General features: G+C 42.8%; 1 protein-coding gene across 1 annotated transcript in view; it reads left to right on the forward strand.

The window, feature by feature from the left end:
- Positions 1 to 2,974: 2,974 nt before the first annotated feature.
- Positions 2,975 to 26,647, forward strand: part of LOC137256214 (GAS2-like protein 2B) — a 92,902-nt gene continuing 69,229 nt past the window's right edge. The window contains exon 1 of the mRNA XM_067793939.1: positions 2,975 to 3,890. Coding sequence (XP_067650040.1) covers positions 3,276 to 3,890 — 615 coding nt within the window. The 5' untranslated portion in view covers positions 2,975 to 3,275. The remainder of the gene's footprint in view (positions 3,891 to 26,647) is intronic.

Here is a 26,647-nt window from a genome sequence, read left to right on the forward strand (position 1 = left end):
ATATCAAATAGAAACGATGTTCAAGTATGGTTATGATATGGTAGGAGAGCAATGTGTGAAGCTCACTTCTGGCCATGATATTGCGAAAGTAACGTTACAATTGGCGTACAAAAAGATACCCCTCAATCACTCTAAATATAGCGTTCACCGCTCTTGGTATCGCTCCAGGAATATCACAGCCTGGGACACAGGAAATTAGCTTGACATATTGCATCTGTGATGGGAATCGAACCAAGGGGCGGCGAGCGAGTGTTTTCACTACTGGACTGTCATACCGACTCAACGTCAGGTGAGTCAATTGACTAAATGAACATTGTACATCGCCGCAGTCCGGAATATTGCGGCTTTCAGTACATACACTGAATCACACTGTCTTACCAGTGGTTGATAGTACGGGTACCTTACGGGAGGTGACTGAGTATGGTTTTACATCGGGCGGTGGAGATGGAAACCTGCTAGAGCTGTATGTTTTCAACTATTTTGTACAGATTGATCTGATTCTTACGTCTATTTGGTCTGAAGTATATATTATAGCTCAGAGCAGATGTCAAGGTTGGTTCAATCGCTGCCTAGTCAACAACAATAGATACATCGATTAACCCGGAATGTGCGTCACGGTGTGTGCAGTTGGGCGTCACAAGACAGCACGAGCTGGGTGCATCAGGGTGCGCATCAGATTGCTGCATGCTGAATGCTATCGATTGTATTGAACAGGCGCGACAAGATCGAATGTCACCAGTGTTCGCTCCTCAGACTGTGGGTCGGGGTTTGATTCTCCGGTTTCCATGTGTACAGTTCATCGTTTTCACAAATGGTAACATTTTATGGCCGAATCGCCCTGGCTATGTGAAACACCTGCTTTGACAGAATCTGTTTAAGTGTGAGGCCACCCATTTCACTGGCTCCTGACACACAATAAACAGTTTTCTCATTCAAAGACAGAAACAGCGTCAACTCTTCAACGGTGTGTGAGTTGGGTGTACTGGACACCGAACATAGCTGAAAGGATTCATTGGTAGAGTCTGTCTCGGTATTGATTACGGTGAAAATGTGTTACTGGGTCACTATTCAGTTTTGGAATCCCCTCCAGGCGAGTGCCTGTAGGGATTTACTGGCCCGACTGGATTTTTACTAGTCACGGGCTTCCGGGTGAGTAGTTATTTCGCACACTGTTCACAGCAGTGGTCATGTGAAGTACTTGATGTGTCACTGTCAACTGAGTTCATCGGATATATGTGCATACGTCTGTGGTTATTCATATCAATCTGCATCGAATGGCTGAATACTTCTGAACTGCCCTGATCCCCGTTTACTGTGTTGAGAGAAGATCAGCTCAGTCGAAAGCTTTGTTTCAACTTTTCTTCAGTTATTAGCCGGTATCACTGACCAGAAGGTTTGATGTTTTCTGGTGCACCGCCATGATATTGCTGTAATATTGCTAAAAGCGACGTACAACCCTACTCAATGAATCTGATGCTGCTCCGCTGCAGGATCTTGTGTTGATTGATTGTCTCGGGCTTTCAACTTTGAAAGGGGCCTTGTCGCTTATTCGGGTGAGTCAGTGAGTATGGTTTTGCGACGCATTTGACAATATTCCAGCAATAATACAGCTGGGGACATAAGAAATGGGATTTATACATTATACCCATGTAGGGAATTGAACTCGGGTCTTCGGTGTAAAGAGTGAGCGCTTTAACCACAAGGCTATCACCCTACTGCCCAATTAGCAACGAGACACACACACACAGTGTCCAATTCTCAATCCAATACGCGAACCTCTTCTCACGTGCAACCCGTCGACAGACATAGATGACGACATTTTGACCAATCGTATATGACACATACATAAATGACATATTCCAGCATTCGTGGACTCTGGATTATGAGATCACAAGCCGTGTATTGATGTAACATACGCGCAGGTATTTCAAGGTGCTATGAACAGCTCAGGGTCGGAAATATCGGCGGGGCTTGTCAGATATGCGCGTTATCTACTGTGCTTATTACACTATTACACTGGAGGAGGTATGTCACTGAAAATGAGTATTGCTCGAGCGAGATCTAATAAACATGATAATGTGAAATGTGTCAACATAACAGTAGGAAACACATTCATGGTCTACACAATCAATAATGTTCTTTTTCTTGTTTATTCACGATAGGATCAGCAGTGACTAGGAAATGGGGTGCAGAGCATCTAAATCCAATGTCAAATACTCATCGGTGTTTGATGATATAAACAAATGATGTAAAATATCAACACAAAGCTTAATAACACTCGACATTCGCACATGACGCTGTCAAAATCGGTGAAAAACAATTTCGACTAGGTTCAAATTGCATCGAAGGTAACTGGCACATCCGCTTTAAATTAAATAACTTGCTTTAATATAGTAAGAGGAAGTTAGATAATTTGCGCTGAATGAAAACACCCCCTCTCAACCCCACCCCACTGAATCCATACATTTTTGTTTGTATTTAGTACAACGCTATATTCACATTTCATGTTCGTCAGTGTGTTTACATCTGTATACAACGGTAGTATGACCTTTGGCCACATATCACTCGATGTAGGCATTGTTTTAACGGAAGCCCCAGGACCACGTCGTCAGCGGCCTGGCACCCAGGGAAATATGAATCACTTCGCACTTGCTCACCAAGTTCATTGAAGCGCTCATAATAGATTCCAGGTCTCGCGTCAATTCGCTCAACAGAGCTCCCACGACCAAGCAACAGTCATTGGTATTCCTTCAATGAATATCCATGCTGCTTGATGGCGCGTCATGCGCTTAGCATTGCTAATTACCTCATTGGTCTAGTCTTGGAAGGGTTCGGGACCGCCACAGTCGGGTGTTGACGGGATAATATATGGGTAACCGTCGCATCACCGCCTAACCCTTCGGTCCCAGTTGTACTCAGCGATCGTTGGGTCACGTGATACCAACAAACGATTTTCCGCTGCGAGTCTACAGCCAGCGAATGACAGGTGAGCTGATTGTTCAGTCGGGCTTCGCGAGAAATGGAAGTACCAGGGACGAATTCGGATTGAAGCGGGTGGATTCTTGAATGGAGAACGGCACAGCTCTGCTATGGGTCCCCACCGCCTCCCCACGGCTCCCAGGGCGGGGGAGTGACCTGACCCCTTACCGTCGGCTGGTATATCGATGTGTAGTGTGTTGAGGGTACGGCATGGCTGCTCGTAGCGTGTATACTATATTGTTTAACGACGGTAGATCGTTATCCACATGTAATGTGTGTGTTCTAAGATAGGCAACATGGATTCGTGTAGCCCTGGGAATGGGAGTACCGGTATGGGCACGTTGCTGGTCCTGCAGCCCAAGTCGCTGCGAGGATTCACAACAAGCGATGACTATCTATTAGCTATGAAGGAGGATTTAGCGGAATGGTTCCATGCGTTGTATAAAATTGATATCACCGCTGAAAATTTCTTCGAGGAGTTGGAAACGGGAGTACTATTGTGTCGACATGCGAACGAAGTTGTTCAGCATTACCGTCAAAGTCGTGAACACGGAGGTGCCGTTCAGATGAAGTCGTACTTCGTCAGGGACGTCCCCGAAGCCGGAGTTCAGTACCGTAACAACGTCAAGCCCGGGACGTTCATGTCGCGCGACAACATCTCCAACTTCCTTACGTGGTGTGTACATCTTGGTATCCCTGATGTTGTGCGGTTTGAAACCGAGGATCTCGTCATGAGGAAGAATGAAAAGAGTGTTGTGTTGTGCTTGTTAGAGGTGGCGAGGGTGGGGGCAAAGCTCGGGATGTTAGCCCCTACCCTCGTGCAGATGGAGGTTGAAATCGACGAAGAAATAGCGACAGGTGAACCACCCCCTCAGATAATCACATGTGACCTGAAGTCTCTTGACGAACTGGTAAGTGTAATGTTTATGTCCGTTTTATAGATTGTTTTATGTTTGTTACCTTTAAGATGTCGTTGGACAGACGCTGTAGTTGTTATGTCTGAGTCATGACGAGATCTTGGCTATTATTCGAAGAGTTACAAAACGTTGCCAAAAGTGGGCATCTATTTGACGTATGGTACGTTGAAATGACGAATACCGATGTAGTCTGCTAAATCGAATTGACGTATACTTCTGCCGTTGTCTCGTGCCTCAAAGTAGCGTACATGTAACTATGACGTACATTCTTGTACATGGATATGACGCATACGTATGTCGTTATCATGTACGTTAAGTGCGTACAAACAGCTTTGACGTAGTGTCCTACATAGACACGGTGTATAGCTGTACAGAAGTCTCGTGCGTCGAAGTAGCGTACATACAACAATGACGTACAGTCTCGTACACAGAGATGACGCATTGCCATGTAGTCTCTAGTATGCAGTTACACTATTCTATACGTAAATTAGGGCACATGATGAGAGACTGACCGGCATCAAGCCACTGATATAGACATTACGTCTAACACAATGAAATTGGGTAATTGCCTAACTAATTACAAGTGGGCATGAGCCTCCAATTGTTAATTATATGGAAGTAACAAAACAAAAAGTTCAGGTAGTGCGAACATCATTTTGTGCCGTTGTTATACTGGAATAAATTCGATGAGCCTAAATATAACCTCTCCAGACACGAGCCACAACTATTATGAAATAAACACAGAATTGCGAGGAAGTGGCGCAGAGAAATGTACATTAGCAGTGGGGCGTAACAAGCCCATGCTTCAGTTCAGCGGATATATGGATAGATGTGCTGTGTTTACATATATCAGCAGTTTGTACACGGTATGTGTAGTATATTTGCAAAAAACGGAAATATGCTAATATGATTGGTAAAAACACACCGTAGGAAACGCTTCACGGAAATGACTTTTGAAAATGGGGCGTGACATTGATTTATACCACTTGCTTACGCAGCTGCAAATGTCATGTCTCGCACGTGCTCGCTCACAGTCACAGGCTCTTCCGTCAAGTCGGTCATTTTGACAAAGCGATATTTCTCCTAGTATTACCGAATTTTAACCCTGTTATAGATTCAGTTTGATAATGTAGCAATTCAGAGCACAGCTGTAGTTTCATAAGATAGTCGCGCTCGCTTTGAACGTGGCTCTCATTACACGAGATGCACATGCTCGGTGACAACAGCGTACACATGCAAACTACAAGTATTACATCAGAGGTTCCTCTCTCAAACAGTGGCGCCGTCTTGCGGTGGATCGTATTACTGCAAGCATCTAATGACAGACTTTCGCTACGAGCTGACGAGGTTGTGTCGAGACTATAACCTCTAGACAATATTTAAAGCGGTACATGTTTCTCTTGTAAACGAATTTGACACCGAAATAAGAAAGGCGTGACTCTCTTTCTACCAGTGTTCAACATTTCGGAAGTGAGAGGCTAGGCAGTTCTGCACGACCGGTGCTTCGCCTAACCTGCGCCAGTCTGCTATCGCGCTATCTTGTACACCTCGTGTTCAATTTCAAAACGGTTGATTCCCTAAGATTCCATGCTTAAAATCCGATTTTGATTGACACGAACGCGTGCCACAGCCAGATGGCTGCATGGAAAAAAACCAAACTTCTTTTTAAATCCCCATTAAATGACGTTTGCTAAAACACAACACGTGGAGCTGGAGTTATGAAATAAACAAAAACAGAAAGTTTTCTAATAATACACGATGGCTTCGTTACCAACCAGCTGATAAGACCAAAGAAATGAACTCCTGAACGTGATATTATCCATACAGGAGAAAAGGACATTTTGATAAGGATCGTATCTTTTATTATCTTGTTTTAACTGTAATAGTGATAAATATTTTTACACTATTTGTATCTGTTGCGTATGAATTGCTAGTTCCTTGCGTGATGTTCACTTAAGAATGAGCTGCTTCGTCTTCGCGGGAAGTACTCGTATGTATGAGTTCCGTGTGATGTCCATGCATAATGTCCACCAATACATGAACGTCTGGGTCCTCGCCTGGTCTATACGATTATATGAGCAGCTAGGTCCGTGCGTTAAGCATATCTGCTAGAACAGACGCCACAGCTGGTTAGTTAGTTTCCCCGGGGCGGGGTTGTTCTGCACCATAGCTAAAGTCTAAGAAGATCAACCCCGGAGACCGTTTCCTCTCTCTCAACTGCTGGGTTTTATATTCCGTTTTAAGTCTCATAACTTCAGCTGCTGTTAAAACTCTGAAGCTAAGGCGCTGAACGTGGGGAGAAGCAGCGAGCTGTCATAATTGTATTGCTACATTCGTAGTCAGGGCCAAGAGACATCTTCTAAAACAACCTTAGCACCACGACGATTGATACGTGTTTGTGTATTACGATAGTAATGAGGGAATAAACGCTATTTTGCGCCACCTTTAGGCATATTTCGGTTCATTAATAACACTGCGGTATAAAGTTCTACTCGGTGAAATATAGCACTATGTCATCAACAGTCGTGTGAGATAATTTGTGGACTTACGGTCTAATATGGACAGACTTACGATGGTCTAAGATAAGTTGTGAACTTACACTTGCGATGATTTAAAACGTGAGAGTCCACTGGCGTATGGTGGTCTGAGAGCATTGGGGTACATACTCTCAAGATGTTTCTGACATGACGCTGACTATCGCATTGTATATTGTGAAGCATCAGGTGTACTCAGCGGGATCAGACCTCTTGACCATGAAGTCATGCGGTCAGGTTTCTAAACACTATCGAATCCGTAACACATTCGACTAGGCTGTCCGTTGGTCATTGCGAAGTTTTAGCCATTGTAATGTATTAAAGCAGCTTAGGCACATACGTCTTGTTGTCCGAGTATGTTATTCAAGTCACAGCGTGACTAGTCTGATTGACGAGGTGTACCAGGCAGCGCCCTGCTGGAAGAGATTAGATCAGTTAATCGGCAGCAGTGTGTGACAATTGTTACTGCCTCTTGTGAGATATCAAAAGGGAATTACAGCTTAAATGTATTTATTCAACATACTATGAAACAACCATGTATAGGGTCTGAGCGTATTTGATATATTACGTCAATTCCGCAGAAGAACCACTCTCGATTGATCGACCAAACAAACTCCGTTAGGCGTGAAAGGCGATATAGCGAAATGAAATATGGACCTCAAAGCCATTAGCACTTCACAGAACTCTATCACATCTGTTTACAAGAGGTCTGAGTTCGAATCTAATTTGCATTATGCCCATATTATGGTGATTATTTAGAAAGTTGGTCATTGATAACGCCCTCTTTCTCCCGCCCTCCTCAAACCTATCCCCTTCTGTATGTGTCTCTCTCGCTCCTTTCATCTATTCTCAACCCCCTACTCCGAGATAGGATACAGTTCTGTTCGAGCTATAGACAGGGTAACAAGTGCCACCTATAACGTATTTTGGTCATAATAAATATAAGACTTAAAGGTAACTATTGATGGTTTAATTAAACTTTCTATAAAAATAATAGATTTGCGTCCTTGTACTGTCCGCTTTTCTAGACTTGCCTCTTTAAGGGATATAAAGGTGCAGGCATTAATATTCTATGAACAGTTGACTTGACACCGTGTCGCTAACAAACAGCTACCTGAACTGGTCGGTATGTCATCAAACGTTAATCACGCACCCAGATTGTAACCTACTTCGCGTATTTGTGGCCGCTACCGACGCTCAGACACAGAAAGGGTACAGTCTACCCAGAAGTCGGGGCAACACAGGTTCACCTATATCCCACACTTGTCACGCCATGGGGATTTCGGATTGGCTTCCAGTTGCCCATGCTTGTCTAATACTGCTAGTTCCGTGGAATTATAGATTCTTATACCCCATGTTTTTGCCCCAGTTGCTGATTTCCTAGAAGAATAGTTTTACAATGCCACTATGAGCCTATGGTTGATCGGTTTCTTGGTTATCTAACGTCACACTCAACAATTTTCCCGCTATGTGGCGGTGGTTTGTAAATAATCTAAACCAGACAATATAGTGATCAACAGCATGAGCATCAATCTACGCAAATGGATACGATGACATGTCAAGTTAGTCAACGTCATTGAGTACACGATCCTGTTGGTCGCCTCTTACGACAAACACCGGGTAGCGAAGGCCTACTCTAATCCGGATATTCAAGGGTAGTTAAACGCCAGTATGTGTAGTTGACTTACAATGTGTGTGACCTGGGTGATTATATGTCATCATACAACGACAGGTCTTGTGTCATCAGCCATTGGTTTTCCTGAGCTTGATTCGGTCATGTACACTCTGCGGTAATGACTTAGACTCGAATATACAGTCACAATTCACGTGTACGTGAATATGTTAGAATTTGGAATGCTGGAAAAACGGTTGTCTGCGTGTGGCATATTTCAAACAATCTTTATGGAAACAGAACGTCACACACACACACACACACACACACACACACACACACACACACACAGAGAGAGAGAGAGAGATAAAGAGAGAGAGAGAGAGAGAAACGCCGGTTCCTCTGGGGTCGTCGAGCTCTGAATAAACATTGTCCCTCATTTCTAATTTACACCGTTTAAAGTTGCATCACATGAGATGCAGTTCCCTGACAGGCCAACAACCCGTGGATGTTTGGTTGAAGTTGACGGCAACAGATGGCGGACTAATTGGAAGAAAATCGTCGTTAACTTAATCACTATTCGACTGGTATGTCGTACAACATTCTCCTTTGTCAAGTAGTATGTACTGTAATGTTAGACGCGCGTTTCCAGTTCTTCAGGATTTCAACAGCTTCATAGAATACCAATGTACACGGGGAATATAGAGGTGTCATTTGGACAAGAAGTCGACCGACGCTTTTAAACTGCGTGTTAGTAGTTTGAATTCTGTCAGCTGTGTATTTGAATTGATATGGGTGACTAATAGCTGAGCAAATATTGTCTAAAGTTCTTGAAAAGATAACTGTTCGAAACGACGCCGGGTTTGAATGTATGTTTCCGTTGGCTTTGAATTCAATTTTCAAACATTGACAGGCTGTGTTGTACAGTTGATACCCAATTCTCTGGTGTTTTAGTGTTTTGTTGTTGAATCGAGGTTTCAAAATTGACATTCCCGGTAGACTGATAGAAAGCTTCGGAAAAGGAAAAATACCCCTGTAAACGAAAAAGGGAACGCATGAAAGTACAGGTGTTCCTTTATTCTCTTACAGATTTCTTCACTAGGTATGTATTGCACTGTGGGTTAATTTCTGGAAATAAATAAGGGAACACTGTATTTTCATGTGTTCCCTTGTTTGTTTACATAAGTATATTTGAAGGGTTCGTCTTGACTGGCGTTTTTGTGTGTGTGTTTTGTATGTGTTAGGTGTTATTAGGGAGCTATAAAGACGTTTCTTTTTCTGACGTTCGTGGATCTGTATGATCCTAATAATAATAGGCTATTTATATAGCGCATATATCCATGACCGTGTATGGTTTGTATCATATACTAAGTGCTGGGCTAGAGAGGTACGGTCGCCAGTTTAGTCACCAGATAATAACGTGCAGTCCGTTCTTTGTCTTATCTGAATGAGAGCCAGGAAGGGTAACAATAAGTAACATCTTGTATGGTCTGTTGGAACGAAGCAATCGGGTGACGTACCACTGACCTTAAATTAACCCTCTCAGGACAGATGCTGCCTATTTAATCTAACCTCACCTCCGCTGTCGTGGGTCTGCAGCCCTAGAATACAAGAAATAGTTTATAGACAGGTGACACTGCGGAAATCATAAGGCAATTGCAAAGCAACATCTAAGTTCAACTGTACCACATCAGAGTGGCTAGACAATTATGTTTCTGTACCAAAGAAGCTGAGGAATTTGTTGACAGTCTGCCATGCTGTTGATGCCAGTATTTACGCAATCAAATTCCAGCCGACTTCCTCATTCCTACTTTTTGAATCAACAGAATACTTAGTTCTGACCAAACCCTTGGCCTCGTGTCAGAACAATCCTGCCGATTGCTCAACGGTCACGTGACGCAGCATCCCGCCCCTGCAGCAACAATGCTACTGTTCCGAGGTGCAACCGAGAGGGTTTCGTCATCCTCTTCGTTAGACACGAGGCGGGGGAACCCAACGTTTCCCCCAACGTGATGATTCAGCAATTCTCACGATTCTATTTGTGCACTATTTCCTCGCCGGCTTGCATCAAATATCGATCCGCCTGCGTAGTGAACTCAAAGCGAGTGAAGGTTAGTATGTGGGATTACGGTGCCCTGTCATAAGGCTCGGAGCAGTACTGACAGTCAACACCGAATCTACATGTTTTGGGTCGGATGCTACAAATATAGCCGACATTTAACGAATCTGCCCCGAATTATCCACGACTGAACAACGCATATGACGAACAGGTCTCGACTTATTTCCAGATTTGTTCATATTATTAAAAATAAGAGTTCGCATGTAAGCCCACTATCCCAAGTACAATGTAGGCTTCAAGTTCTGCATCATAATTATCCCGGAAAGCCAGTCAGTGTGCGTTCATTCTCAGCTCCTTGGGGAGTATAATTACCAACCTGCCTCTGAGCCCCTCAGAGGGTGAGTCACATTATAGTCACATTATTATAAGCACTTGCTCGTCAAGCACATGGATGTAGTGTTTGAGGCTAATTTCTAGTGTTCCCCGTGTGTGATATTAACGGAATATTGCCAACTGCGGCGTAAAACCATACTCACTCACTGTAAGGGAATCACATGACCGGAAGCTATGATGTGATGTGTATTGATTTAGTGAAGATGGCATATTGTGTGATGTATGTAGTCACATCAGCCATCTATTAGTCATGTATGGAAACTGCAACGTGATCGCTGATTGGGTTCTCGTATTGGTCATGCATCACTGCTGGTATTGGTGTTTTGGTGTTTTATTGGGTTTACAATGTATTAATCCACGTATCGAGTCACAGTTGCCATGTTGTTGAAGGTCTGCTTGTTTCACAGGGGCGGTAGGGTAGCCCAATGTTAAACCGTTTGCTTATCATGCTGAAAACTCGGGTTCGATTCCCCGCCTAGGTGCAATGCGCGAAGCCCATTTCTGGTGCCCCCCGCTTCCCGCTGTGATGTCGCTGGAAAATTGCTCATCTCTATGCAACAGTCAGTAGGGTAGCCAGGTGGTTAAAGCGTTCATTTGTCACGCTGACGACAGCCTTCGATTCCCCGCATGGGTACAATGTGTGAAGTCCCCCCCACCTTGATATTGCTTGGATATTGCTAAAAGCGGCGTAAAATTAAACTAACTCATATTTCCAGATTATTGCAGATACAAGGAACAATGCTATGTGCGGTAACCAACATGGCGTTTGGTTTTCTACCCCTCCCCATGGTTTCGACACAACTCCGAATTGGGTAGAAAAAAAAAGTCTCATAAACCTGTACCATGTCCTTCAGTATAGTCATAGATGTATAACACATTTCAATCATTGAAACATTCTTACAGTGTCATGCCGACCCGGCCTAATATGACACCCGGTTAAGCGTTGAAGCAGCTAGACAAGGCAGTTTGTGGTGTGAGTGTCTGCAGTGTGAGGCAGTTCCCACGTCTAGGAATGTGCATACACGAACTCCCAGTCAAATCGCGTGTAAATATCAGTCAACGGTCTCCACGTATGAAAGCAATAACCATTAGCACGATATAGGATTCCCACATGCCTGTATACACGGCTTGTAGATTTCACTGTAGTAGATTTCACTGCTGTTTGTTTCTGTGTAAGTATACACCGTGACCTCGATTTAACCGGAGTTCAGTTCGATCACCTCTATTGATTTATTGAACCCGAGTAAGTTTTGCCGTTTTGCAGTTGTATGAGGTTTGTGAATTATTTATATTCGTTGCTGCATGGCGGTAGATTCATGCATGTGTAATAAAGTGGTCTATGTGATTATAGCAAGTTAACAGTTTGGCGCACGTCGAATATGTGTCAATATTTTGATCTTTCTGTTTTTTGTTATATTTTCTGTTTTTTGCCATGTGGACTCATGAACACCTGGCACCATTGAGAATGATAGGGTGGCATCATTTTTACAAAAATATGGTTGACACCAAACGGACTTTTGAACATCTTGAACGTGTTGGTTTTGAAATCAGATCTAAGTGTAATGCTCTCCACGTGGTCATGGCAACAGAAGAAAGCATCAAACCGCGCTACAATGCTGGGACAGGGCTATCGCGATCTTAGCTCAAGCACTTTACATGTCGTACAACTTTGTGAAATTGGGTTCCGTTGTGCAAAGCGCTTTTAGCGCTAAGGTGATCGAAAGTCCCATGTCTTGGCAATGAGGCCCAACAGTCGTTGTCGTCGAACTGAGGTTGCCACCGCTCACTTGGCACTGCTGTAACGATGAGTGAGTGAGTGTGGTTTTACGCCGCCTTTAGCAATATTTCAGCAATATCACGGCGGGGGACACCCGAAATGGACCTCTCACAAAGAATCGCACCCGGGTCTTCGGCGTGACCAGTGAACGCTTGACACCAAGGCTACCTTACCACTCTCTTTGATTATGAACATCCGTCTGGCACAAATCACCAAGCATTATTCTCGGGATTCTTTTCCAACGCGAGGATCATTTGGAAACTTCTCAGAACCACCTCTGCAGATCCACCATCCAGTACAACCAAAGTGAATGTTCACTTCTTATAACGAAGTGCTTGTTGAATGCTTCCCGACAGGGACTTGTGATAGGAGGCACGTCCCTTGATTGACATTGATTGACAGGCATATCAAGTGTACAGAGCGACACAGCAGGTGCCCGCTTAGATGAAAGTGTGTTGTCGACAGCTGATGTCAGCTCTATGTTCTATGTGCATAGTCAGATATAGGCCATGCAAATGCTTGCGTTCAGTGTGTTAATTTAATACGGGGGTAAGTGGGGTTCGAACCCAACACTGATACAGTAATAGTCTCTGTATTGTTAACCAGCTGCAACCAGTGCTTTAACATGTGTACAGCAATGCATGGCAGTATTTTACAATCAGTGTGGGTATAAATGGTATATTTTAGATGCAATTAAACTGCACCTTCGGAAATTGAAAGACGACGTTTTAAAATACCTGTACTATCTACCTGACCCATCAATAATGACACGGAACACACACTCCATGACTACATAGCAATTACGTGTTCTTGTTAAATGCTTATCCTGGTGGTTAGCATAGGGTCTATGATATTACGAATCAATGACAAATATGTTCAGACAATTTGCTGTTGATAAACTTATAGAATGACGCATGTTATACATGGGTTTTAACGAAATTACAAATTTGTTGGGATACAAATATCGATGAAATTCTCTATAGACAGATCATGCAATCTGACCATTAAAGTAATGTAGACTACAAGTGACCGTTAAACATGGCTGTGTCCAGCTGAGCAATAATTTGAATCTATTTACTTGAAAATACGTTTATAAATGTGTAGTGACCTGCCTCGGTTTGATAGAGTTGCAGGCGGACATTGTTTCAAAAGCAGGAACCGGCGGAAATTTTACAATATTTCCGATTACCAGACATTGGGAATACTTGGATCGGTGCCACCTGTAATTATGGTAATAGTGAATCAGTTACAGAACGTCATAGTTGGATTCGCATACTAATAGACATTGACAATAATTCGTGAATTACCGTGATGAATTTGGCCGGATAATATTGGTTACTTTTAATGGACGCTATTATTTTACGCATGAGGTGATTAATTGAAATAACAGCGCGACCTGTGACCAGTTGCTTTTGGTTTAATGGAAATGCAGAGTATTCATGCAACAATACTGGCAGAACTAATTCCTACACAAATGAGGGTCAGATTGCAGTATGAATAGTGTTTAAAGTGGAGCCCGAAATGTTGGACCATTCTTTTACCCTTCGCTACTCGTTGTGCGTCATAGTGCCTCTCCGATGACGCAGGTTGTTGTTCATCTGTTCAGCTCACCCTGCAGTAAATGGGTGCCCGGTGGTATTAGATGGTTAAGTGACTGTTAAACCTCGGGAGTAAGAAGCTCGAGTGCACATGGATTCATTGACCAGGGTAAAACGTGTTTCCGCATTGAGCATACGTCAATAATCCTTTTGAAAAAAATAAAGAAATGAAAAAAAACGTTGAAAAACATTAAGGAATGAGGATTAATTTTATTGATATACACGTTCTTTATTCTGTACTAAAGCACTTGCTTGACAACGACACTAGAATATATCTATTCCATACAGAATATAGAAGTTCTTTGCCTATATAAATAGTTCTCATTCTTCATCTCCTCAACTCCTCCATTAGAATGCCAATTCATGTAGAAATTGAGAACAAAAACCCAAACCATTGTGTAATATTTGGGGCTTTATAAAATGGAATACTTACTTTCTGTTATGAAATATGAAACAGCTGCAGTATTATCTCACACTCACTTTTCTGCTTTGTAAAACATTCAAGGTTTCAAGGACACTACGCGTGATTACCTCGACTTAGGGTATCACCTGACAGGTAAATATCCCTTTGATCTTCTGAACAGTGCCGACAGTGAGTGAAAGGGTCGTATTAACCTCTTTCACCTGTATAACTAGTTGTTTAACAAGTATTACATTATCCATGAGCGGAGACTCGGGAAGGCGAAGTCTGACATGTTTATGACACAGTTTAGAACAGCCGACATCCTCATCTCACAGCATCACCGGTGAAATGACGTTACGCCTTCATCAACCGTCACTGTTACGACATCGCTGACCCCAAACACCGGACATGCAGATTGTGTTACATCTCCCCATTACATTGCTGGGCGAGTAGTTATTGTTATGTATTTCCGCACGACTTCAGAGTCAGTGGAAGCGAGCAACCCTGGGACGTAATTACAATGGAACCGCTGAAGTTAAGGCAGTGTCTGCTTGGCCAGTGGCGGAAGGTTCGATCCTTCAGAAGCGCAAAACCAATCGACGTTAAAAGGTGGAACATTGAAGTCAGTATTAGATTCAGCTTGGAGTCAGTATTATGTACATAAGAGAAGTGGGATATCTATGTTAAACTGCGACATGGTATATACCGACTTTTACTACTGCAAAAAGGCAGAGAAAAAGACCGATTCCTTCTGTTTTCGACAGATTAACAACGGCATTACTTGTATTAGTGAGTGACCTGGGTATTACGCCGCATTTAGCAACATTCCAGCACTATGACGACGGGGACACCAGAAATGGGCTTCAAATTTCGTACCCATGCTGGAATCGAACCCGGACCTTCAGCATGACGGGAGGACGCCTTACCATAAGACTACCTCATCGTCTGAATAGTATTATTGAAGAATCGGCTGGACCATAAATCTTTACAATTAAAAAAAACCCCAACAATATTCATTCACTCACGGTTGATAAAAAGAGGACGATTCTCCAAATTTAGAATGAGACTATGAGGTGCGGTATTTTCTAATTATACATTAAAGTACGATCCTTGCACACAGATTGTCTTCCTTTTTGTTGACATTCAGAGTTGTTCGTGTGGTTCGTGACGGGTTCGTGCTGATTGTAAAATGTGCATGTGGACATGTCCCAGTTGCTCTCGTATCTTGTGAGATGAAATTTTGTCTGTTTAACGCTACTCTCAGCAATATTCCAGCTATATGGCTGCGTGTGTAGACCAGACGATGCAGAGGTCAACAGCATGATCTACATAACTCATATGCGATGACGTGTCGACCAAGCTCTCTCCTGAGCATCGGATCCTGTTAGTCGCATGTTAAAACAAACTTGAGTTGGTAAACAACAATTCTAATCCGGATCTCCAGGAGTGAAAAGGTGTACGTTGATATCAAATATGACTTTGTTATTTTCAGTTAGAGGTTGTTCGACAGGAGCTTGCTTATTAAAGAAATACATGACACCAGCATGTAGGTGTTGGGTGTTAATGTGTTAAATTACTCCTTAACTCATATTGCAATGATGTTTAAACATTCCCTCCCACGTAGAGATCACGAACAGGTGTGCGTCAGAGTACCTTCCGCGTGCCTGTATCTGCTAGATATACCGCTCAAAATAAATTAGGGATACATGTATCTTATAATGTGTTTTAATTAATGTGTCATATCACGGATTAACTGAGATCCTATGAAAGTTGATGGGTGCTCTTAAACGTCTTTTGAAAAGTACACATGGAATGTGTTAGGATAGTGAGTGGAAAGTGTTCAGTCTACATCAGAGGTGGTGGTAGCCTTGTGGTTAAAGCGTTCGCTCGTCACGCCGAAGACCCAGGTTCGATTTCTCACGTTGGTAGAATCTATGAAGCCCATTTCTGGTGTCATGATATTGCTGAAGTATTGCTTATGTATGACAGGTATGAATATGTTTGGAATACTCCATACCCTTCATGTCCGCCTTGCCTTTTAACAACTACTGTGTTGACCCGCTTGAGAAACACAACTATTGCTCATATTCACAAAGCGATGATGAATATATGGGAGTTACCCCTAAGATCTTCATTTGAACGGACTTAGTGCCTGTATTCGCAAAGCAATCTGGAAAGACGTGTGGTTTTTCATATAGGCACAGCAAAGAGCAAAGTTGCCTCCCTTGATAACACCAGCATCCTGTGATCATTTGTTTGAATTGATACGCCTTGATGATGCTTATAGGTTTATCAGCTCCATGCATATGTCTGGAGATATGACTGAAGTGCACTACGTCAACGACCTTGCTTCACTTAGGCTTCTCACTCACTCACTCATCTCAGCGCCACGGCTATGAACTATAATCTCCTTGTGCAGACGGACCTAGTCCTAGTTCCACGAAACAGTCTTTACATGTGGACTATCTGTATCGTCACCCCACTGCAACAGTTTAGCCTGCGTTAGCGCTAAGATCGCTTTCTGAAGCCGGCCCCAGGGTGGATGGAGGATGCGGCCGACTCACAGGGTTTAACTAATGACAGCTAATCTCTAACATATTGAAGCAAATTGTGAGAATGTCTGAAAATGAAACTTGATATTGGTTTTTCAAGCTTTCTAATGTGTTTCTGTGTATCTACCGGAAGTAGAGCGCCAAATACTTCCGTATTGCAGAGTACTTGAAAGAGTAATTTCACGCTGTTAATACGTCAGCTATGGTATCAGTACACTTTAGCAGTAGGTTGCCTCCAAGAGGACGTTATTCACATTGTGAATTTAGTAGTATGTTAAGTTTTAGATTAACGTATGGTCTCGGCAATAGAAATTAGTCATAAAGCTTGAGTGCTGATAAAATATGTAATTAATGAACAAGACCTTAGAAAAGGATGAGAATAGGGGCCAGTGCTGAGGATTGGATGAGAAATAGGGAGCCAGAGGTAAGAAGTGGGTGAGAATGGGGAGCCAGAGGTGAGTAGGGCATGAGAATAGGGAGCTAGAGGTGAGAAGGGGTGAGAATAGGGAGTCAGAGCTCAGGGGATGAGAACAGGGAGCCAGTGGTAAGAAGGGGGTGAGAATAGGGAGCCAGAGCTGACGAATAGGTGAGAATAGGGAGCCAGAAGTGAGAAGGGGATGAGAATAGGGAGCCAGAGCTGACAAATGGTGAGAATAGGGAAGCAGAGCTGACAAATTGGTGAGAATAGGGAGCCAGAGCTGACAAATGGGTGAGAATAGGGAGACAGAGCTGACAAATGGGTGAGAATAGGTAGCCAGTGGTGATGAGGGGATGATAATACCGAGCCAGAGCTGAGGGTTTGATCACAGGCAGATAGAGTTCGGAAAGGGATGATTGTAGGCAGATAACGCCGAGAAGGCAATATCACCAGGCTGTGGAGTATCTGCAGCAAGAGTAGACAGAGGAGGGGGTGGACAGGGAGGAATATATATGTTCAGGGTGATTAAGCGTCGTAAGAAGCACATAGGACATGTAGGACATCCAATGAATTAACTGAGTCGGGGATTTCCCTCGAACGTGCTGTCAGTCTTAACTGTTCATCCGGGGTAGTCATCTGTCATATCTCCCTATCGACTGTCTATTTGTCTACAATATCTCCTCAACCGATTCGTGTCTCAGTCTCAACATTAAATAGCCCCTGCTGGGTTTAGTATGATTAAATATACCTTGGCATAATCGGTATATACTAAGAGGCGAGGCAAATAAACACCCATCTAATGATATTACTCTCGTCCCAAGCTCTCACAACCAGCTACACTTTGCATTTTGCCTACGTCGCCGTTTTGTCGACATCGACATGGTCGCGCTTCAGTGCTTCCTGTGAATGTCATCAGTGGGATCTAGGCTTAGATAATGGCGGGGGCACTCTCTGTGATAAAGGGGCCAGGCAGAAAATCGCCTTCAAATGGTAGTGGAGAGTAGGTCATGTAAATCTCATGCTAACAGATAAGTGTTCTGTATTTTAACCACCATCGCAGCATTATCGAGTCGGTGAGCTAGGCTGTTATGAACCGTATTATAATCCACACTTCCGGTATAGCAGGAAATTAAGTGCGGCGAGGTCTGCGGTGGTGTTTGAAATATGAAAAGCTTATTTTTAGCTCAGTAAAATGCTAGCCCTCTAGGTTTTATACTGGCATGTTTTTATACATGACCACTGTACAAAAATACTGTTAAATAGCAACTGAAAGAAAAGTATCATTAACATTTGTAAGACACGATGCTTGTTATTTCACGGAGGAGGGTACCCGGTGGGCATTATGGCCGATTGTGTGACAGGTAAATAATTTTTGCAAGAGGGTTAAATGTGGATTGGGGATCAACCTCTGTGACCTGAGTGACCGTATGCCAATGTACTCCGACACAATGGAGCTTTGTGTTGGTGGTAGTCAGTAGTCTCACATGATAGTAACAGAAAACGGTCAGACTCGTTTCTGTTTGGACACACGCATCCACCCCACACCCACCCCAACCCTACTCAAGGGGTGATGTTTATCAGTGTACAATAGTACGTATATAAGTACATCCACAAATAAACATAATAATAATAACACAACACGCATTTCAGTCCCACGCGTTGCAACTTTATCTCAGGTGATAACAGAAGATAAAGTTTAGCGAGTGATAGTGGTTTTACGCCGTTAGTAATATTCCAGCAATATCATCACGGGGGACCCCAGAAATGGGCCTCACACATTCTCACAAACTGTGGGGAATCGAACCCTGGTCTGCGGCATGACGAGCGAACACTTTAACCGCTGGGCTACACCACCGCCCCAGATAAAGCTGAAACGCTTACGAAGGAAATTCTTGTGTCATTATTTCGTGAATTTCTATGCGACCTAAAGAAAAAAGAGCATATTATTTCTGTTAGCAGCTTGTCTGGCACAGACTTCAGTGTGTACAGACCGTCATATAGGTGGAATATCACAGAGTGTGTCGTAAACCATGAAACAAACTACACACAAGCTGAGATTAATACGTCACCTCTGAAGAGTCATGCTCGTGCTAATCGCAAACGTTGACACGTACGATCATCTGTCTAATCAATGGTCAGAAGGTTCACTCTTTGTCTCAGATTTCAAGCTTGAAAACATTGTTTACCATAATAAACAAACCAACTTCTAAAACTCTTCGTAGACGGGCACTGCAGCCCTGTCGTTCCTGGAGCATCGGATGGCAATGGGAATGTGACATTAACAGTATAACACCAGGAGATATATTCCATTAATTTATTTCGACAACAAAGGACTCAGACCCTCCCATAAGTCAATGCACTTGAAAATTTAAATGACTTATTCAACTGGACACTTGACAACATAATGGGATGTCATTTAGACTCGTGAGATTTGAAATGTGTGAAAAGCCCTGTGTGAACATAACGGTAAACTGATACAGGTGGGTTGTGATCGATAGTTACGGTCGTGGTGTGTATGGAGTGTAGGTAAAGGTTTACATACTGTGTGACGTCACTGATGCGTGACTGAGTCTAGGCCAGAGATATGACAACTGCTGATATTATGATTAGTATATCGATGGCAGTGTCTCGTCATAAGCGAAGGGCAATGGGGGTAGCCTTTTGCAACATTTGGTACGTTGACGACCCAGGTTCGATTCCGCTCATGGACATAACGTGTACGCTCATTTCTGGTACCCTCCCACCTCCCCGCTATCATATTGCTGAAATGTCGTGAACGGCGTAGAACATTCTCACGTGAAAAAGCGACACTGATAAACTCATCTCGTGGTCGCTGATTGTCACGCGGTATATCCGGGGTTTATCGCCGAATGAGGTTTGCTTAAAACCTGTGTTACTTGCAAACCCTCCCCTAGTGCTGGAAACATGCTTTTAATATGTGATGAAAATAGAATTCTCAGACACAGTTTTACAGACTGTAAAATCAAATAATATTTTTTTACTATAAACCTTCAATGACGACTGTATTCAGGTAGCTTCGCCATTAACATTTTTCGTTCCATGGCGTGTCATTTAGAAACAGGAATCAATATTAAAACATGTGTTACAGTAAATAAAATATTCAGATCTTGAGTTTTATCAGGGGACCAAACGTACAAATCCTTTTCACATCATGAGTGTCAAAAGCTCCACTCACTCACCCACCGCTTTAGGCATGCGTTCACATGCGTTTTTATCAGCAGTTCCTTTATTACTTATATATGAACATGCATTGTTTATATTATCACCTATCTGCTGCTGCCTATTTGAATTAGCCTTCACATATTGTCCCCAGAGAAGATCTGCTTCATGAGAAGAAAACTGACAAACTCTATGGGTAAGAACTTCTTTTTAACGAGAGTGCGACGTTTCGATACAGATTCCTGTCATTCCTGCTTGACAACGGTACAAGAATTTGTATCGAAACGTCGCTCGTAATAAAGAAGTCGTTATCCGTAAAATTTGTCAATTTGTTCTTCCCGGCTTCTAAAATGCCACTCTAAAAGCTCACGAGAACAGTAAAAAATATATTCATCAGCATTTGTTCTTACATGGTGGTGTCTCAATGGAGTGTGCAGCTCCGACTGAGCAGTGCAGGCCACCCTAACACCGGAAACAAGGCGTCTACCTTCTGTAATCAGTGAGGGAGGGCTGATCTACTCCACTATTGTATGTGGAGCTGTTAACTGGGTCACAGGCTAATAGAGATGCAGGCCAAATTTCCCTTCCTTCTCTGGCAGTCAGAAGAGCACGTCCCAGAAGTCCATTCTCACAGCCCGCAATCACTTCCGGGTCATTGGAGGTCAGTAGGCCAGGCAGTTATGGCCGCTGCTCTTCAAGCGCCTGCTTTGATTTCTGTCGAAATGGTAATTTTGATTCTCCTTGCGGCCGGTGTATCATATACACAGCAAGTGAAAATCAATGAATAGTCATGTTCGACGGTGCAATACACAGGCAATTTCGTGTTTCGGGAAATGAGTTCACCTGTTTTTGAGCGCATTGACCTTCTTGAAATGAGCGATTTGAACCATGATGGTGCCTCACTGTATCTTCTTGCATCCTATTCACTGATTATTACCAAGTGAAATGAGACTTAAAATTGTAATACGAAGGGTGGTTGTAGCCTGGTGATTGAAGAAATCGCATTCTGCCGATCATAGTTGCGCCCGTTGATTGTGTCAGGATATACTCTTCAAAGACGTGTCTTGACTCTCTCATGACCTTATCTACCTTTAGTATTATTTCTGCCAGGTCTGCCACGACCCCATCACACCCAAATATGGACCAAAATAATTAGGGATATATGCATTTTTTTTCAAATAATGAATAGTGATCTATCCATTCATTGACACACTGACAAAATATCAATCATAAAAATACCATTATCCCTAACTTATTTTGTCCAGTATACGTTATCACGTGATACTTGTCACCCAGCCTGTTGCTCAGCAGTTCGGCAGTCAGAGTCTTCTCGGAGTTAGTTTAATATGTCTTAGTGGATTATATGAGTTAATGCGTGTCATGGTATCTCAGAGGTCTAGCTCTTAATTTTAACAGAAACAAGTCCGTGGTGGACCACACTGGCACGCATGCATACGCTCACATTCAAATACACGTTCACACATGCGTGGACTGTCATTCCTCAACTGCGATACTCGTGATAGCGATGTTAAAACCCTCTTCTCCTCGCGTTACCCAGATGCGTGGACTATATTCAGTTCTCAAGGAATGGAGTATGAGACGTACCTGCAGTTAGAGAAAGCAGCAAGAAAGTTGCAAATGAGAGTCGTGTTGTTAAAATAAGCTGTGAGACAGAAACACAGACCAGCGGTGTTGAACATATGGATAATCACAGTCAATATCTCGGGAATACTGAACCTTTGGAAGTGGTGGGGTAGCCCAGTGGTTATAGCGTTCGTTCGCTACGCTGAAAAAGCAGGGCTCAGTTCTCCACACAGGTATTGTTTCTGGTGTCTCCAGTCGTGATTTTGCTAGAATATTCTTTAAAGCAAAACCATATTTACGCACTGGAGCCGTTGATGTAGGATCAGAGGTAAACCAAGAATTCTACACTAGATACTTCACTGGAAGTTATTGATAATCGGTAGACTCTGACACGCCTCAACCACACTAAGTGTAGAGCTCTACAGCTGTTGATGAGGAAATGGACCGAAAGCGATAATGATGAGCCGATGAACCAATGTATGGAGGCACAAAGGAACCATATATTATTTTCGACTAAAATATACAGAAAGTGGACGGGGCATACAGAACAATAGTCCGTTTTATCCGTCAGTTCGATGCATGCATGTTCGGTATAAGGTTGCTTTACTGTATAATGGTTTCAGTATCAGAGTCCCCATGTCTATCTCCGTCTTTTTTTCAAACCTAGAATTATAATCCTTTCGTGTATGCCCCAACCCGGTTCCCAGGCAGTGTATAATACCGTGTGTAAACTATCATCCCCAAATCATCTCATTGTTCGTCGAGTGTCGTTATAAGTCTTTAAATGCCGATATGTCTATGCAGTAAATACTCGCCAACAATAAGCAGTACGCCATTATAATCCCCAGCGCACAAGGAGTCTCATCATTATTGGACGAGCAATAACTGGGCTCGATGGCACTCTGTAAGCGTTCCGTCGCGCTTCGCTCATCGCTATGTATGAAATTTCTGTCTTTTGTTACGATGTGGGTCAACGCCACAGGCTGTTTAAGGTATACTTCAATACCCAAACTATATCATTCTCGACAATTGTTTTTAACCTCAAAATCAAACTCAATTGCGTGTTTAGAGCAAAGCTGCAGTGCGCAAACACATGTATTAATAATCATGCTAGGCCATTATCTTCAAAAGTCAAAAGCGCGTGGATATCGTCATGGTTGGATAACAGGTCGTGAAATACCACTGGATCTTTACATCGTTATTTATGTTATTGCCATCTAATGGACTTCGAGACTGACTTTAATGGGTTTTAAAGACCCTTAAAGTTATTTAGCATCAATGTTAAGTTTCAGGTTCATGCGACGTTAAGAATTTAGTACAAAGATGTTGACAATAACGACACTTTCCCGAGATAACCCTGAAGAACCCATTAAAATGTAATAAGATATACGTTTAGAACATTTTTGTGTGGTTTGGGTGAGCGATTTGTGTTTGTTTGTTATTTAACACCGCGCTCAGCAATATTCCAACTGTATGCCGGCCGTCTGTAAATAATTGAGACCAAGCAATCCAGTGGTCAACAGTTGGGATACGATGACGTGTCATCCAAGACAACGACTCTGACCCCCAGATTCCTTTTGTTTCCTCTTACAACGTGTGAGTGAATGAGTGAGTGAGTGAGTTCTTTTGAACTGTGTTTAATCGTTGTCACTGCTTAACTACTAAGACCATACATGGCCTTTATTTATGTTTCCAATGGTGAACACGAGAGCACGGCTTGCCTGCAAACTGATGGTAATAGTCGATAAGATTCGAACAATGAAACAGCCGATCGAGGCCGGGATTGCAGTCTTAAACAAGTGGACCACTAGTCCCCTCCTAAGCTGCCGGTTACGACGATTTGTTTGTTGATCATCGCCACTTTCAGCAATATTCCGACTATATGACAGCGGTCCGATTGTGAATCACACAATCTTATGATTGACAACATAAACATCGATTGGGGTACGATCAAATGAATCGTCGTATAGACCAACGTTACTCGCACCGTTGGGATGCTGAAAACTTAACATAATAAAGCGGCTGCCTTGTCAAGATATATACGAGATATATATCCGTAACAAATTCACAGCCGAAACTATACGAAAAGCATATGCGAAAGGTATTTTAAATAAACAAAGAACATGAAAAGGGTTCTGTATCCGGAGCAACAGAAAACCGTGAAGTGAGCTTCTTGTTGCCATGGCACCTATCTGGCACCACATTCAGTCGCGAGGGTATGGGGTCGTTGGGTTTGACAGTATTGACAGATTAGTTGAGATAGTTCTTAAATTGGAATTTCAGTACTAACCAATGCTCGTGGCAGGACTTATAAATAGCCTCAGTACTGACTGTCAGCGTATCATGTGGTTGTGTCTGTCATCTTCACCGAATATGCTAGAAGAAGAGGACAGCGGATAGTGTTTACGATCGTTAAAGAACCCTTGGATTGTATATCGTATCCCTGTTATGTTTGTGGGGTGCATGTTACTTCGTTCATATGAGGACTGGTTTAGGCCATTTATATTTTCCCGTTTTAGCATCAACGCGGAATTGTTATATAATCAGAATACATATAGCACTAATTTCAAGACGCTAAGAGTACCTTGTGATTCAAGAGCCCTCCAAAACTAACATCAAAACCGAACAGACCAAAACAAAACTGTCCAAACATACAAACCAAAAACAAAACAACAAAAAACAAAAATACCAGCGACAACAACAACAACAAAACCCGGATGTAAGGGTGGTTGTATTTTATTGTTTAGTATTGCCACACTCAGTAATATTCCAACTTTCTGGTTATTGGTAATGGTACAAACCCTCGGGGCAGGATGACATGCAACTAACAAAGCCACTGATCTTGACCATCCAACTCCCTGAGTAGCTTTGATGACTAGCATGGGTTGCTGGGAGACAGTTCTAATCAGGAATCGTCACGTGTCCCCCTGGAGATAGCCTGGAAGGGTGCACACCATAGTTGCTAACGCTGCCACAGCATTGATGCAATGTTACCATATTCACTCACCCAGTGATTATCCCGGTAAGATCTACTTTTGTTTAAGTCGTTCAGTGTTGTTTAGCAGGCATCGATGATGATCTGATCTGGGCTTTGCTACATTTCCAATGCATCGAGATCTGGACTTTGCTACATTTCCAATGCATCGAGATCTGGACTTTGCTACATTTCCAATGCATTGAGATCTGGACTTTGCTACATTTCGACGGTCTGTAAATAATCGAGTGTGGACCAGACAATCGAGTGATCAACAGTATAACCATCGACCTGTGCAACTGGGATACTATGACACGTGTCATCTAAGTCAACGAGCATGACCGTCCGATCCCGTTTGTCGCCTCTTACCACAAGCATGGGTTACTGAAGGCCAATATTTTAAGCCGGACCTTCGCTGGTCGGTAACAATTTACAGTTATCTGTTATCAGATGGTCAGGGATGGCATCCGAATAATTCGGTAGCTGTTGCTACTCATCTCATATGTTTCATGATAAAGTTTCCTAGGTGCCTTTGAAATCAACTATACAGTATTATATAGTCTTGTTTATAATAATACGGCTTAATATAACGTAATCGTGAATGGAAATCGTCTTCGAAGGTTTTCATTACATTTTGTACATATTCTTGCTTCACCTGGGACTATCTGGCTGCCAGTATCAATAAATATTGGGTGTACTGTTCAGATCCACGTTAATCCCAAATCAGGCGCAATCAGTCTCTACACTGACAACATTGACACACGGAGATCTGTCTGTTTAGTTTTCCTGTGTTTATTTAACTAAACAAGACGCAGGAACTGCACTTTAATCCAATTCCAAGACAAGTCCTCTATTTGCCATCTCCACCATTCCCATCTGCCCAACACGGGACCAATTTCCTCTGGAACCCAACCTTATCTGTGTCATTATCGATCGTACACTATCTTAGGGATTCGCCTTAAGGGGGAACCGTGCTGTATTCCCTGTAGTTTGCAGCAGCCGAATATGGTCTAATTCTTGAGGAATGTGATTTGCTTGTGCGTCCGACCCTCCTTGTATGTTCGGTTTAAGGACTTGACCGTGTTCTGGTCGTCATTGTACGCACGTGTCATCAATATGCCGGTGAGGGCGATACTACTTTGTACTTGATAATAGTCATCATTAGTGGCTAGTGACGTGGAATAGCTGGCTAACTCAGGTCTTGGCGGACAAAGGCGGTAATTAGTATAAAACGGCACAATACTGCATGTAAGATTTCATTAGTCGATGATTCACGCTGTAGGAGATAGGTCAATGTGTTCAATAAATATTAAGTGCCTTTTCATATTTATGTAAATGTGACGCTGATCAATCCGATGTTACAAATGGCAACTGATTATTGTAATAGAGCACTTAGATGTCTTGTACTGTATTTGTCCGGGCGTTTGGATAGTCTAGTGGTTAAAGTCACGCTGGTCAGGCTCAAGACCCGGGTTCAGTTCCAAACATGGGTACAATATGTGAAACCCATTTCTGGTGTCCCTCGCTGGAATGTTACGAAAAAAAAACAGCGTAGAAACAAACTCACTCACCATATTTGAACCAGTACCACTACAACTGATGGTGAAAATGACCAATAACCAAGGTTTTGGTCCGCTCAAACAACTGCTTATGTTATTAATCATTGT

The sequence above is a fragment of the Haliotis asinina genome, chromosome 1 (assembly GCF_037392515.1).
Source record: "Haliotis asinina isolate JCU_RB_2024 chromosome 1, JCU_Hal_asi_v2, whole genome shotgun sequence".
In the NCBI taxonomy this organism is placed as follows: Eukaryota; Metazoa; Mollusca; class Gastropoda; order Lepetellida; family Haliotidae; genus Haliotis; species Haliotis asinina.